At 31.8% G+C, this 16,124-nt stretch overlaps 1 protein-coding gene across 1 annotated transcript; it reads right to left on the bottom strand.

Annotated features, from left to right (window-relative positions):
• Window positions 1-3,531: 3,531 nt before the first annotated feature.
• Window positions 3,532-5,541, bottom strand: LOC129303035 (2-methylpropanoate--CoA ligase CCL4-like). The gene has a single exon (XM_054942033.1). It carries the CDS (start codon window positions 5,424-5,426, stop codon window positions 3,780-3,782), a length of 1,647 nt encoding a protein of 548 aa, XP_054798008.1. The 5' UTR covers window positions 5,427-5,541; the 3' UTR covers window positions 3,532-3,779.
• Between the last annotated feature and the right edge of the window lie 10,583 nt (window positions 5,542-16,124).

The following is a 16,124-nucleotide window of genomic DNA, read 5'->3' as shown; positions in this document are numbered from 1 at the left end:
AGAAATAGCTCAATTATAAATAAAAATTTTAGATTTTGCTCATTTGAACTAAATTTAGATGCTTGACATGGTAACTTATGACCGCGATAAAATCATACTCCCTCCGTTTTTATATATATAAAATGTATATATAATTTAAAAAAATTGATTAATTGTAATAATTATGTTTGAAAATAAAAAAGTGGACTAAATGCCATGTATTAATCAACATAAATATGTATTAATTATTTTTTATTAATGTAAATTATGAGGAGTAATTTAAAAAATATATAATAAATACTTGTTGAAATGAATAATTTTACTTATAAAAATATAAATAAAAAATAATAATTTTTCTGACAATTAAAAAATAAAGGAAACATCAGTGGGGCCGTGAGGGACTTTTCGCGCAACGATGCAACATAGCCCCACGTGAATTATTTTTGTTATGTTTTTTTTTTGTGTTTTTTAATGAATCTCGTGAAGTTATTTAAAGCTAGCTCATATGGTACGCATGGAGGAGGAGCATGGGCAGAGGTCATCCAACGATCTCACTCGTTGTTGTTACACAATTAGCATCGGAGGCATGGGGGGCAAGGGACACGGAGCCGCAATACCATCACTTTCTAACTTTTCTGGTAGGCACTAATAAGTTCAATCGTAAATGAAAGGATAGAGGTTCAATATTTAAAAAAAAAACATAATTTTAAATTTTAAAAATATATTTAAATTATTTAATATTTAAAACATACACAATTTTATTGAGAAATTTTACTTTTCAAAAATTTTTGACCAAGAAAAAAATTAATTGAAATGTGAATTACAATATTATGAACTTGATGTAGCCAAAGATCATAATTTTCAAAACTTGATTACTATAAATGAATTATGTCAAAATTTTGTAGATGATGTTGGAAAATCTAATTCTTATTTTTCAATTATTTTTATGGTATGTAGAATAAATGAGCAAAACATTGAAAACAAATGTGCATGTTGTTTTTGATACAATTACATATTAACTATTATTCATGAGTCGAGTTAGGTAGAATTATATTGGCAGCAAGGCTTTTCCCAACAAATATTAACACAACTACATGCCCAGAATTCAAACTCAAGACCATCAATTAAACTAATACAATTCCTTATTAGTTGAGCTATGTACTATACATTTTTTTGTTATACATTTTTAGAATTGAATATAAATATGTTGAAATGTTTATATTAAACTTATATATATATATATATATATATATTATCATGTGCTCGCTTTCACACTAAAATTCTTGCTTGCTTCACCATGCTCACAAGCCAACCCATAAACCTTGTTTGATATGCAGTATTGGAAGGTAGGGATTAGAATGAGCTAGAGTAATACAACCTTTGCTATGTTTGGTATGAGTCATTCATCAATGTCTGAGATTGCTCAGTCCCACTCAGGTGAAAATACTCAAATCCACCCTTTTAGTATTGCAAAATTAATCTTGAGATTGAAACTTTCATGACCAAAATACCCCCTTAAAGAATGCCTAGGCTTGTCCTCTTCTCCCTTACCTCATTTGCTTGGCCACGCATCAACGACTTCCTCCCTTATCGATGAACAAGCAACAAACAACTAATGCTAAGATTGTGAGTTTTTGCAGCTTCATTCTTCTTCTTACACAGTTCACCTTTTTCCCTGTGTTGGTTGTGCATATTGAAATCTTGTGGAGAATTGATGCAAATGAGAACTCAAAATGAAAGGCCAACATTCTTGGACAAGATTGATGCCATGACTCAAAGCCAACATTCTCCAACAAGCACTAGTGTAGAATTGGGTCCTGTAGTGAGAGGGGTGGAGGAACAAGGTGATCGTCGATGAGATTGGCGCCATGAGAAAATTTAGATGAGATTAATGCCAGCAAGATGTTAAATGAGAATATGATTGCAATAGCCGACAAAGGGAAGGGAGGGTCAGAGTTCTATTGTATTAGAGAAGATGGTTCTGAGGTTATAATTTTTTTATTAATTATAAGGGACATTATAATTTTTTCATAATTTATATTTGATTATAAAATAAAATAAAAATAAATATTTTTTACAACTATTACCCTATTTTAAATATAATTTTAAAGCTTTATTTTCAATACCGACCCCACGCCTGTTCCCATTCCAATTCCTCTGAATTCAGGCTGTTTAGTGTCCAGTTATGGTAGGCCCTACTTATAGAAAAACGCGCCCACGTACCCGCTTTTGTACTGTTTTAAAAGGTCAGTGAGGATCATTTTCCGGCGATGACCATAAATAATGTTGGAAATTTAATACATTTCTATTATATTCCCAGGAAAGGGCGCTGGTCAATTGACAAGCATCATAGCAAGATTTAAATCATCCGAATCTAATCTTGACACTTTAGTTGTAAAAAATTAATTTATAATTTTTAAATGATATATTATTTTTCCACTTAAAAAATTATTTTTTTAAATTTTATATCCATTAAAATAATGAATTATAAAAAATATAAAAATATATTAAAGTAAATTAAAGGACATTTTTAATCCCTCAAGTATTTGCTCATAAACACATGATATTATAAACTTTCATGTAATATAATTTTTTTCAACTTTTAAAAATAATGGATTGAGTACTTTGAAGTTAAAAGTTGACTTTAAAATAATAAAAAATATCTTAAAAAAATATATAAAAATATTCATAAAATTACATATAAGCACCCTAAAAAAATTAGTATCAATTAAGTTTTCTAAATTACATATAAATAACAAGATATAATTGTTATTTCTTACTCATGTAAAAGACAAAAATATAATTTTAACCAACTATTATTTTAGAGACTTAATTGATATTAATTTTTTTATGAGGTACCTATTTTTATTTTTATGAGTTATTTTTGATAATTTTTAAGGTAATTTTTTAAGATTTTATTGGTCAAATAACCATCAAAGGTAACTTTTTTTTTTTTAATTGTAGAGTACTCAATGTATTATTTTTAAAAGTTGAAAAAAATTACACTATATAAAAGTTTAGAATACCAAGTATTTTTGAATAAATAATTGAAAGGTAAAAATACCTTTAACTCCATTAAAGTTGGAGTTTACAATTTTAATCTCAATCATCTAAGATTTGATGCAAATTAAATCTTATTGGGACGATATAGAATTATAAAATGCAATGTATCTCCAAGATTTTAATACTTAATGTAGATATTACAACCAGGTCAAAAAATTATAGTATATACTCCAATATGTTGGTAAAAAAATAATAAATATATTATGAACTTATATTGTTTTTTAGTACTTATTGTTAGAGAGTCAATTCTCTTAATGACATTATTATTAAATGCTAATACCTAAATTTCGAACCTTAAATTATTATTTGAAAGACTATTCATTTTTGCTATACCTAACTCTTACGGTTACTGCTGCCTTATATGTATATGTACAAATTCATGTTTTCTGAGTTTCAGACTTTGAGTACAATCCTAAACTACTTTTTTTTCATGATCCGTATGCGTCAACATCTCATATGTTTCGTGCATCTCAAATGACAGAACTCTCATTCTGGATATCCTTAAACACAAATTTAGTAAATAAAATTAAGAGGTCCCAATTATCAAATAGTTGTTGAACTTAGTTTTTTTTTTTAGCTTGAATTAAAAAAAGAAAAGAAAAGAAAAACTCAAACACTATTCCTTCTCAGAAATTCAGATACGAGCAAAGTAAATTAGTGAGAGAAGGAATTTTTCACCACATCAATGAACCTTATCTTTATTCATCAAGGCGACCCAATCTCATATGTCTTCTTCGTCACAATCTGCTGCGTTTCAAGGACCCCATATCTTTAGCTTCCTTTCTGAGAACGTACTTCTGAATTTTACCGGTCGAAGTCTTGGGAAGATCGGCCTTGAACACTACCGTCTTCGGCGCCATAAAGTGCGGCATCCTCTCTCTGCAATACTCCATTACCTCCTTCTCCGTCGGCTTCTTCTCCAATCCCTCTCTCAAGCTCACGAACGCGCACGGCGTCTCTCCCCAGAACTCGTCCGGCCTCGCCACAACCGCTGCCTCGTTCACCGCCGGGTTGCTGTATAGCACCGATTCAACCTCCACGCTGCTCAGATTCTCACCCCCACTGATAATCACGTCCTTGGATCGATCTTTAATCTCTAAGTACCCATCTGGATGCATCACCCCAACGTCCCCTGTATAGAACCACCCATTCTTGAAGCACTTGGAATTCGCATCTGGGTCTTTCAAGTAGCCCAACATGACGCATCCTCCCCGAATTACCACTTCCCCGAGGGTTGACCCGTCACGTTTCACGCTTTTACCCGAATCTGAGTCCACCACGTCCATCTCCTCCAGGCCGATTGTTCTCACCCCTTGCCTCGCCTTCAGCCGTGCCCTCTCCGTCGCCGGCAGCAAGTTCCACCCAGGCTTCCACGCACACGAAACCATCAACCCACCCGTTTCTGTCAACCCGTACCCGTGGCTCACCACAAATCCTAACGCTTCCGTTCGGAGAAGCACTGCGGCAGGCGGCGGCGCTCCCGCTGTGAGGACTTGAACGGGCCTTCTCAGAGGTTTGTTTGTTGGGGAGTTCGTTAGCATGTTGAGCACCACCGGTGCTCCGCACATGTGTGTGACACCGTGGCGTTCGATCAGAGCAAACACGGTGGTGGCATCGAATTTACGAAGGCAGATATTGGTTCCTCCGACAGCCGCCATACCCCACGGGAAGCTCCACCCGCTAGCGTGGAACATGTTTAGCGTCCACAGGTAGACTGGTTGTTTGGGAATAGCCCAGTCAATCAGAGTATCGACAGTGATGACGAACGTCCCTCGGTGGCAATGAACCACCCCTTTGGGAGCCGACGTTGTACCGGACGTGTAATTCAAGATCATCGGATCCCACTCGCTTTTGGGTCGGATCCACCGGAAATTCGGATCACCCTTCGCAACCAACCCCTCATACGTATCGAAGAATCCCTCTAACGATGTGGGTTCCACTGAACCGTCAGCGATGAGGATAAGGGCAGGCCGTTGAGTTCCCGGAGGTAGCAAGGAGATAGCCTCAAGGACCAGAGCGCGTGAGACACAATCGACGAACACGAGCTTGGATTCACCATGGCGGAGGATGACGGAGATGGTGCGAGCGTCCAGGCGGATGTTGATGTTGTTGAGGACGGCGCCGGTGAAGGGAACTGCGAAGTGGAGCTCGTACATGGCGGGGATGTTGGGGGCGAAGACGGAGACGACATGGCCGCGACGGATTCCGATGGAAGAGAGAGAGGAAGCTAGCTGGAGGCAGCGACGGTGGGTTTGGGACCAAGTGAAAGTGATGTCATTATAGATGATAGAAGTGCAGTCACCGTAGACAGTGGCAGCTCGATCGAGAAAACCTAAAGGAGTGAGAGGAGAAGAGTTAGCAGTGCTTGGCTTGAGATATTCCATGTCGATGATGAAGACGAAAAAGGACTTGTGCTCCGACTGCACAGGAGGTCGCTGGCGGGATACAAATTATAAAAGATCAAGAGTGGGGAGAGAGGAAGTGGTGATGACGTTGTAGATGAATGAGGTAATATTTCTAATCACAGAATAAAAATCCTATCATGATAAGAATAAATCTTAAAAGATAAAAATGACAGAGGTCGAATAATCAGACTTAGTCCATGTTTGGATGATTAAATTAATTAATTTTAAAAGCTCTATGTTTTTGTGAAATTATACCTAAATATTTCTCTAACATATAAAAATTAATTATGAACTTAAAAATATAATTTTTTAAAAAAATATTCAAACACTTATTATATAAGACAAAATTAATTAAAAATTTAAAATCATAGTTTTTTTAAAAAATATCTAGACACCTATATACATACCAACGTTAATTATAAAACTCAAAAGTATTATCTGTAAAATAGTTTATATGATTTTTAGATAAATTTTTATAAATGTATAATTTAAAAGTTGAATTGAAAATAAGGTAATATTAACTTATGGGATAAATGTAGTTTTGAATTTATAATTGATATTGACATGTAGAGAGGTGTTTGGTTAATTTTAAGAAACTCATGATTTTGGATTGATAATTGATTTTGGTATGTATAATGACCATTTGAATATTTTAATAAAAACATAATTTTAAATTCATAATCAATTTTAACATGTAGCATAAATGTTTGGATATAAACCATGGTTTCACATGATTTTCAATTCTGTTTTTCAATTTTACTTTTTCATTCTACTTTTAAATTTTGATTAAAATATATCTTATTAATCAATTCATAAATCAATTATATACTATATAATATAATTAATTATATTCAAAATCAATCATATTGATTACTTTTTCTATCAAAAATCCAAATAGGCGCTTAATTCTTACAAGCTTGTGCTTGTCTATTTACATGTCATATATTTTTAGGGTAAAGGTATATTTTTTGTATTAATATTTTCTCCAAGAAATACCCAACACTTTAAAGTATTTCGTATAGCATCTTCACCCTTGATATAATTAATTCACTACACCCGTTACCCTGAAGTTAAATCCACACTAACTCTATTACAAAATTCAAGTAGGCCCCATTTTTTTTATGATAGGTGGCAATGAATTCATTAGGAGGAAGAGCCACAATGATGATTCTTTCATTGCTATCTCAATCTTCAGTGTTATCACCTCCTTCTAGTAGAAGCATTGAGACTGTAAGATCTACTTACTTAAACACCATCAATTATCAACTCCAAGATAATTAAAGGTTTAACCCGAAAAGGATTACCAAATTTTTATAATGTAAAATGATACCATACACTTTCAATATTCAAATCAGAGTTTAAAGTATTTGCGAAAGCATGAGAATCAAGAAAGAATCAAAACATTTGCTAAAAACTCAAAACAATGAACTGTGCAGAAAACAGCACATGCACTGTGGCTAATTACATCTACGCTGCAGCGTGTTGCTGGCGCATGGCATGATTTTGACAGCACAAATTTCACAACCAAATTTATTGTCCATCAAAAGTTGGACACCCAATACTAATTCCACTCCTTTTTCACAAATATGCACAATTAGGGTGTCCAAACTTACACACATATGTCAAAAACCTACACCAACCTTTAGACCACACTCAATGAACCATTTTGGACTTGTGCAATACACCACATCCATTCAAATTCTCATATATCATAAATCCAACTCTCAACCCCTCAATTCACAAAAAACATAAAAGGGGAGAAATTTTTGCATAAACCATTAATAATCATCCCAAAACAATCAAAATATACTTTGCTTTACTTGCATTAGTATTTCGGTTTTAAACAAGTTTTATAACTACAATTCACTAACTTAGGGCACGAAATACACATAATTTTCACAATGATAATGCAAGTAGATTAAAACAATGATATGAGTCCTAGGCAAATTAACCATCAAAATACACATAGATAAAACTAAGAGGCCTACAAATAGGACTTACTCAAAATCTTATGCCTTTGGTCATTTTTCTTGTTCCTGATTTGATAAATTAGGTCCTAAAAATATTGAAGAATGAGGGTTAAGTACAACCACTCAATAACCAAGGTCAACCTAGTCTATACATATGTGTGTCAACTAAAAATGGATGCAAATGGTAATAAACCCATATATCACGCACATATGACAAATATAGCTTCAGCCACAATAATAACAACTATGTGATCGGGCATACAACACATAATAAATATGAGTCATAATAAATATGCATTAATAGTCAAGATAATTCAACACATTATCGCACACACAATCATTACATTGTCAAAGTTTGCATCAAAGAGTTTTCAAAACATTCAGCAAGTTCTATATAATTTCATTCAATAATTAATTAATTAATATGAAACTATACAAACTAGATTTTTTCTGATTATTTCAAACATTTGAGAGATTAACAGTTTATCCCTAAAAAACTACTTTTAAAGCTTTTTCTCAAGCTTGAATGGTGTCAATTGGGTTAATCTACAATCATATTACAAGGATAACATTATTACCCCATTTTTAGGCAATTCTCAGTCATCATAACTTCACATACTCCTTTTTATCAAAGCCATAAACTTACTCTCATTCATACCTATTAGGTTTTCTAAGTTTCAATGACCCATATTGACATAAGTGAGTCAATAAACCACTATTAATGGCTTCAACACAATCCCAACAACCATAATTATTGTTATTTTTAGATATTAATGGCTCTCAACAACCATCAACTCTCAAAATCATTAATGTAGAATTTAAATACTCTAAACAATTCTCATTATATTTATTTTAGGTAATGGGTTCAGACCTATAGCTCATAGGGATCGAAAATTACTCTCTCAACTCAAATCCTAACTTCTCATAAAAATAGAAGGAAAGGGTAAAGGAAGACATTAACGTACTTAACTTATGTGTTGGGAAGCTATCTCCAATAGAATATCTCCAATAGTCTCCAAGTACGTGCTCTAATAGAGTAATCTCGTGCCTTTCATTTTCTCCTTTTCCTCTCCTTTAATTTTTCGCACAAACATGAAACCAGTTATATAGAAATTTGGCCATGTGCTGTTATGCACGCAGCCTCCCGCCTTGGCTCATGGCATAGAGAAGCTCAGCTCATGTTGGTTGCCTCTATGAGCCGCGATGGATGTTCCTCACACTGTGGCATGTGGCACGGAAAATTCTTCTTTACTTTTTTCTCCACTTTTGATTCCTAGGTGGCTCGACTTCACTTTGAACCCATATTTAGGGTTGAAATCATAATCAATTATATAAATTAGACCTCTCTGGTCACATACCATATTAATTCACTTAATTACCCTCATTAAACTTACTTAATTAGGCTTACATTTCTAGGATGTTATAGAGACAGCACTAAAAGCACCCACTTTTCTCTTCTCCCCATTGTCGCTTTCCCATTTCCAGTGAAGCTCAAAGCTTAGTAGCCTCCGCTATCATCGTCTACCTAAAAGCTCACCTATCTATCATGTTCAGTATTGCCATCAACCTTAAAGCTTGGCATCTTCATCTCCCTCTCTCTTTATCATCATCAACCTTGAAGTTCTTCCTCTCCATTATCAACATAATGTCCCTCTTTTTTATGTCTCATAAAACAAAGTTAAACAAAGAGAGACTTCAATCTTTATTTTCACAATTATCCTATCACAAGACATTATAAATTTGCATGCGAATGTTCCTGTCTTCATGGCCATGCATATAGTCATCTTTTATAATTGCCATCTAAATGGATACTAAGACTCCCTCTACATGCAGTCTCATCGCGAAATTCTATCGTGACTGCATCATCTCAAGTGCAATTAACGTCGTCTCTAATATTGGCTACAATGTGGTCAATAGCCCTAATGTTATGGTGTTTTGGAGCTGCCACTTTCCCATCAATTCACTCTACCTCTCTAACTTGGTGGAGAAGTGTCAACATGCCTAGGGCGACCATAAAAGGCATACGCAAAGGTAGTGCTCATGGATTCAACGTATAGTAACTTCAAGTTATTCAATGTTCAAGTAGGTCACTTTAATGCTCCAGCCCATTGTGTCATTCATTGTTGAAGAGAGAGAAAGAGAGGGAGAGAGATAGAGAGGAGGAGGGAGAGAGGAATATGGTTCTTTGGAAGATGATGATGATGATGATGATGATGGTGTTTTGTTTATTGAGAGTTGAAGGGAAGAAATGTGGCATGGAAACAGGCATGAAAACACAAATTGTGCCCTACTTTGACCATAACTAATGGACGTTTTTTATAACTAATAGTAGGGTCTGATTTGCTACGTTTTTATTTATCTAAGGGCAAAATGGCTATGACAAAAATCTTAGAGTATTGGGTGCTTTTCAGAAAATATTCCAAGAATAAAAATGCACATCTACCATATTTTTTTTATTATACATCATGTGGTCTTGGAAAGCACTGGTTATCATCACCCCTAGTCAAACCAATATGAACTCTCACTATGTGAGTATTATTACTAATGGTGGCCTCACAAGCATTTTAGGAATAACTTTGATAGATTTATTTGATGTGATTGTATATTTTAAAACTCAAACTCAAAATCCTATAATAAATTGATTCAACTTCCTTAACCAGTTGAATTAAATGCACCTCAGTTACCTCTCCCTGTGGTAGTTACTTGTCTGGCAAATATACAACTAAGTGTGTGTGTATATGTATATCTGTCTCTTACTTTGTTATTTATAGTTTTGTTCTTTAGATATTCATATTTTAAATTGTAGTTTTGATTACTGTAACTCGCTAATTTTATTTAAATTATGTACTTATAATTTATGATTATTTACATATATTATTTTGGATTTAAAACACTTGTAATTTGCTAAATGCTGGGTTAAACTTCGGTTATGCTTATAGCTTTCCATTGTTATGTTTATTCAATTATCCCTTTTATAAGAATTTCATCTAATTCTTTTTTCGGGACCCGGACCCGAACCAGACCAGGTCGCCCTCCCGTTTCCATTCAGTACATTCAATAATGATAATAAAATAATAAAGTTTTATCCAAAATAATGATAATCAAATAATAATGAAGACCGAGGACTGGAGATAAGGAAGAGTGGCCACATAAGAAAGACGCACAGGAAGGAAGAGGGAGGATGACAAATGAGTCCCCACTCATTAATTTTAGTTTAAGGGAGGATGATATATAGGTTCCCGACACATTAATTTAAGGGGGAATGACAGAAATATTATAAAAAGTTAATTAATTTAAATTAAATTTTAAGTATTAAATTTAAAAAATTTATAACTTAATCTTTTAATTTTATAACTTCATTATAATAAATTTATAACTTGTATTTTAAATTTTAATAAAAAATAAATTTTTATTTTTTAATCATATTCAAATTTAAAAAGGAAGTTATAAATTTATTATAATACAATTGCAAAATTAAAAAATTAAATTGTAAATTTTTAAAGTTTTACACTTACAATCTAATTTAAATTAATTAATTCTTTTAAAACTTATTTATCATTTTCCCTTAATTTATCGTAAGTTTTAAGTACCAAACTTTAGAAATATGTAAATTCATCATTTAATTTTATAACTTTATGATAAATTTATAATTTATTTTTTTAAAATTTTGTCATGATTAAATAATAAATAAAATTATTTTTAATTAAAATTTAAAACAAAAACAGTAAATTCATCGTAATAAAATTATAAAATTAAGAGTTAAATTTATAAATTTTTAAAATTAAATATTTAAAACTTAATTTAAATTAATTACGTCTTTTCCATCTCTCTCTGTTATTCTCCCAAAGAAACGTATAAATTCTTAATTCTTGCGAATAATTTATATAAATGGACGCATGCAAGGGCTTGGTCCCCGTCAATCGTCATCGTCAATGACGACAAAAAACAAATAAGAGAGAAAAAGAAAATAAAAATACCGCAATGTCCTTGTCCGCGAGAAACGGAAAAAATGGTTATATTATTATTATTTTTTTGGCCAAAAATGGTTATATTATAATGACTCGTAAAAGTCTTCTCTTGTCTGACAAAGTTAAACTTAAAATATAAGTTAAAACATGGAGGGAGATAATTGAGGGAGTTTTTTTTATAAAGTTAATCTAAATCCATTCAAGAACAGCTAATAAATTGTACTGAGTTTTTCACATTTTATATTTATACTAAAATATTGATGATTGGATTGAATTTGTATCGTATATAACTTATCTATTTGCTTTCAAAAAAATATTTTTTTAACTTTAAAGTTGCATGGATAAAACTTGTTATTAGTTGGTCATTATTCCATTAAAATTGTAAAAAAATTTATAGACTAATAAAATACAAATATGTGCCTGTTTATATTTATAATTTATGCCCTATTAAAATTACATGAGCACAAAACTAAAATTCAGATTTCCAAGCTGTATCAAGGGCTTGTTTAGTTTGGTAGTATGGAATTGAAGTTGAAGAATTGGAAGTTGAAAAAAAAAACTGAAAAAATAGATTGTGAGAGGAGGGGAAGTGAAATCCTTAAAATGGGTTGTTTGGTGTGGTAGAACGAACTTTCAAGAGGAAATCACTTTTATCATTTTCTATCCCCAATCTCATAGAATTGGTTTAACTTTTGGAATTGAAAATTTTAGACCATTATACCATTAAATATTTTATTAAGAGATAATTTTGTCCCTCCATGATGATAACTCGTCATCTCTCTTCTCTCTTATAATAATAACTTCACTTTCATATAATTATTATATCCATAAAACCCAACTTCCTTCATAAAAAACCACTATTTTTAAACCCGGACTAACCCAAACAGCTGGATTGATTGAATCATTGCCCAACAAAATAGTCTAATTCAATCATTTCGCCTATTCTGCAATTAATCTGGATTGGCTTAGTTTGACTCTAGCAATTCTTTAAGACTTGAAGGAAAAACCTAAGATTGGGAATAGTTGAATCCTTTTGACTCATTTTTTAAATATGTATGTATGTAAATATTACTTTTTATTTAATTATTGTATCACCAATTCAATCACCGGTGTAACCAGTTAAATCATAAGACCCATGACCCCTTGACCTTTCTAGTTTATCATTCGGTTTGGTTTTTAAAACATTGTAAAAAAATGATCTACTTCCATATACATATCAAGCAGTGTTTTGAAAACTGGACTGGGTTGATAGTTTGACTGGTCCAACTGCCATCCACTAATCAAAATGGCTTAGTTCAAGTAGTTGGACCAATCTGACATTTGAACCTGGTTGACTTGATCGGTTTTGAAAGAATCAGATTTGATTTGAAAATTAGAGCAGGTCAACCCAAGTTAAAATAAAAAAAACAAAGAAAGAAATTTAGGCTAAGTTGTTCAGATTCACGTTTTCTCTTTGCTAATTTCTAGTTTTCTTTCTTCTTCTCTTATCTCATCTTTGATCTCTCCTTTATAGCCTAGACTCAATCTCTGACCTTTTCTCTAACTTTAGTGATTTAGCTTTTAGCATCGAGATTAGAAGTTTATAAGTCATGGCATATGGCGTGCCTCCAGCTCTAGCATTTTCTTTCAAAATCGCAAGCTTCTGCCAACACGCCTTTGCCTTTAACTCCAGCAATCTAGATGTCTAGCATTTGACATCAAGATCCCAAGCACCATCAATAAATTAGTATTTTATTTATATATTTATGTATATAAATGTTATTTTTATTTAATTTTTATGCCATTGGTTCGACCATTGATTTAACTGGTTGAACCATGAAAATTGCAATTTATTGCTTTTTTCAATTCGACATCTGGTCTGGGTTTTAAAACATTGATATCGGGCATGTTTTAAAAACCACTTTCCCCTTTCCACCTTACTTCCTCTTCATCTTTCACTTCCTTGTCCATTTTCACTTTCATAACAAAAATTCTTCCATACTGCCAACCAATACATAAGGAGTGATGTAGAATGCAAAGTTACATAAAAGTACCAAGAGCATGTTTGATTTTTATTTAAAAAAATTATTTTTATTTTTAAAATAAAAATAAAAAATTGTTAGATAAATGTTCTTGATTTAAATGTTTTCAAAACAATTATCTTATTATTTTAGAGCTGTTTTTTTAATTACTTTTAAAGCACATTACATTTGATTATTGTAAGTTTCTCTCAACCTTGACTAACCACTATCATACATGACTCTCATTAATTATTGGTGACAACCACTATTAGCTGTTTTCATAACTCAAAATATTTTTAAATTTACATAATTAAAGACATTTGTATTTTGCTTAATTTTAATAATTAATTTGTAAAAATTATTGTATAAAATAGTTTTTAAAGATAAAATTGAAACAAAACTAAATAAGCCATAAATATTAGTTATGTGTTGCTTTCATATATGCCTCTTTTTTTAAAATGAAAATACAAACTTATTTTATTAGGTAACAACATGCAATATTTAAGCTAAATCAGACTGCCGTCATGGTTGTATCAATGAATTACAAGCTGACCTGTCACAGTTATTTAAAAACAAAGAACCTAACCTGTCACAAGGGATTGGCTTCGTGATTGCCTGATTGGATTGCTACGCCGTGATCCACTTACACGTAATGCAGGTGCGACAAAACTGAAACCAAACAACGTCTAGGATTACTGTTGACCAAATGTATATTGTTAAATAAGTTTATTTTTTTATTAAAACTTTTTAAATTTTATTTTTTATATAAAAAATTTTAGGAGAGTTAGGTCTCGATGCTTACTAGTATGCCTTTAGGTTTAGAGAAAATTTACAAAAATTTTTATAAATTATCCATTAATAAGATCCTTACATCAATAGCAAAATTTAATTTTACGATCTTATGAATTATAGGTTAAATTTTTAAAATTTATTACAGCATATGTTTTGTTCGGGTTATTATACAATGTCTCCAATCCAATTTATAAGTCATTAGAAGTTAGAAAAAAAAAAAACCTAAGTGAGTGTGGCATTGATAATAGCAATTTGAGCTTTTAAATATCATTTCAAGATTCGATTTTTAAAAATGTATATAGAAAATATTTTTTGAAAGGAAACAACCCTTTAAATAGAACTTAAATTTCTTAAGAGTTTAGTCTCAAAGTTGCCGTGGAGATTAGAGTCGGGAATAAGGGCCGGGCTTGACGGGCCGCCCGTTTAAACCCGTTTTAATAAGAGTTCGGGCTTAAAAATTTGGCATTTTTTAAGGTAATCGGGCTTCGAAGCCGGCCCTTTTAAGCCCTAGAAAAACAGGCTTAGGCCCGAGCGGCCCGTGAAGCCCGTTTTACTATTCACAAAGTATTATTTTCACCTCTTTCCAGATAATGTGCAAACATTGATTTGTATTTTATACCAGCAATTGGTTGAATTGTTTTGTGTTATTTTATAGTAATTTTTATATTTTATCTTGTGATATATGTATAGATATATATTTGATAATAAAATAATTTAATTAATAATTATTGTAAGTGATGATGAAGAAGCTGCAGAAATAATTAATATTGAGTCTCTGCCTCCATCTTTCACAAGTGGACCTACATCTGAGGGTTTTAATATTTTATTTATGGTTGATAATGAGGGAGATCTTGATTAGGATTGATGATGATGTTTGCCTTCATCTTATTTGGACTTTTAAATTTTTTGTTCATTTTTTAGATTATATGAGACTTTAGTTTGATATATGTTAAATTTTAAAATATTCTAAATAAATTTTAATGTTAAATTTTATTTTATTTTATTCTTATTCGGGCTTACGGGCCTGACCTTGAGCCCTATGAATAAGGGCCGGGCTTCAATTTTAGGATAAAATTGAGGTAACCGAACTTTAGGACCTAGGCCCATAAGGACCGAGCCCATATGGACTAGGCCCGCCCGTTTACCAACTCTAGTGGAGATACTTGCATGGTTGCATAAAAAAAAAATTAAAATTCATTGGATCTCTTAAAAAAAATTAATAAATCTTCAACTTTTTTTATTTTTTTGGGTCAAATTTTCTTGATTAAATATATATATTTTAATAATATTTTTTCACAAATATTTAATGAGATAAACAAAACTTATGATAAAAAAAATATAGGAGTTCTAATTTGCAGCGATTTTTTTGGGCCAATTTTTGCAGCGATTTAAAAAAAATTAGCCAAGTTAATTATTATAACAAGATATGTACTGATTTTCCCGATATGATGACAAAAATTTCCTTTTAATATATGCAATCAATAAAAATATATTAGAAAAATTTTAATTTTGAAAGAAAGAATAGACTGAAATCTTATATTCATGGTCAAAGTAGGCCTTTCAACTAAATCCAACATTTGGAACAGAAAGAGTATTTATTATTTTAATTGACGTTTGAATTTTTTAATTTTCTAACATAGTAAGTTGAACTTACAAAAATGCAAATCGTGATGATTACGATAAGATATTGACATTGTAAATTTAAAATTTGAATATTTCAAAGTTATTTTTGACTTAGTTTTGGGATTTAGATTTGAAGTATCACACCCTTTCAGAATTTGCTTGGCATGCTAGAGGAGTAGATTCTCGATGTGAGTAATAGATCAAATTATTGGGTGGATTAACCACAATTTTCTTAGAGTGTTAAAGTAGGATGAGAAACTAAAGGTATGGCCAAGGACGTGCTATAGGTGCATTATTGGCAAGTAAGTACTATTAGTACTTTGA

This window comes from Prosopis cineraria, unplaced genomic scaffold (genome assembly GCF_029017545.1).
Source record: "Prosopis cineraria cultivar Desert tree isolate PC_DT_omini unplaced genomic scaffold, ASM2901754v1 PC2, whole genome shotgun sequence".
Lineage (NCBI taxonomy): Eukaryota > Viridiplantae > Streptophyta > Magnoliopsida > Fabales > Fabaceae > Prosopis > Prosopis cineraria.
The sequence above is the reverse complement of the archived record's forward strand: the minus strand, read 5'-3'. Positions and strand labels throughout refer to the sequence as shown.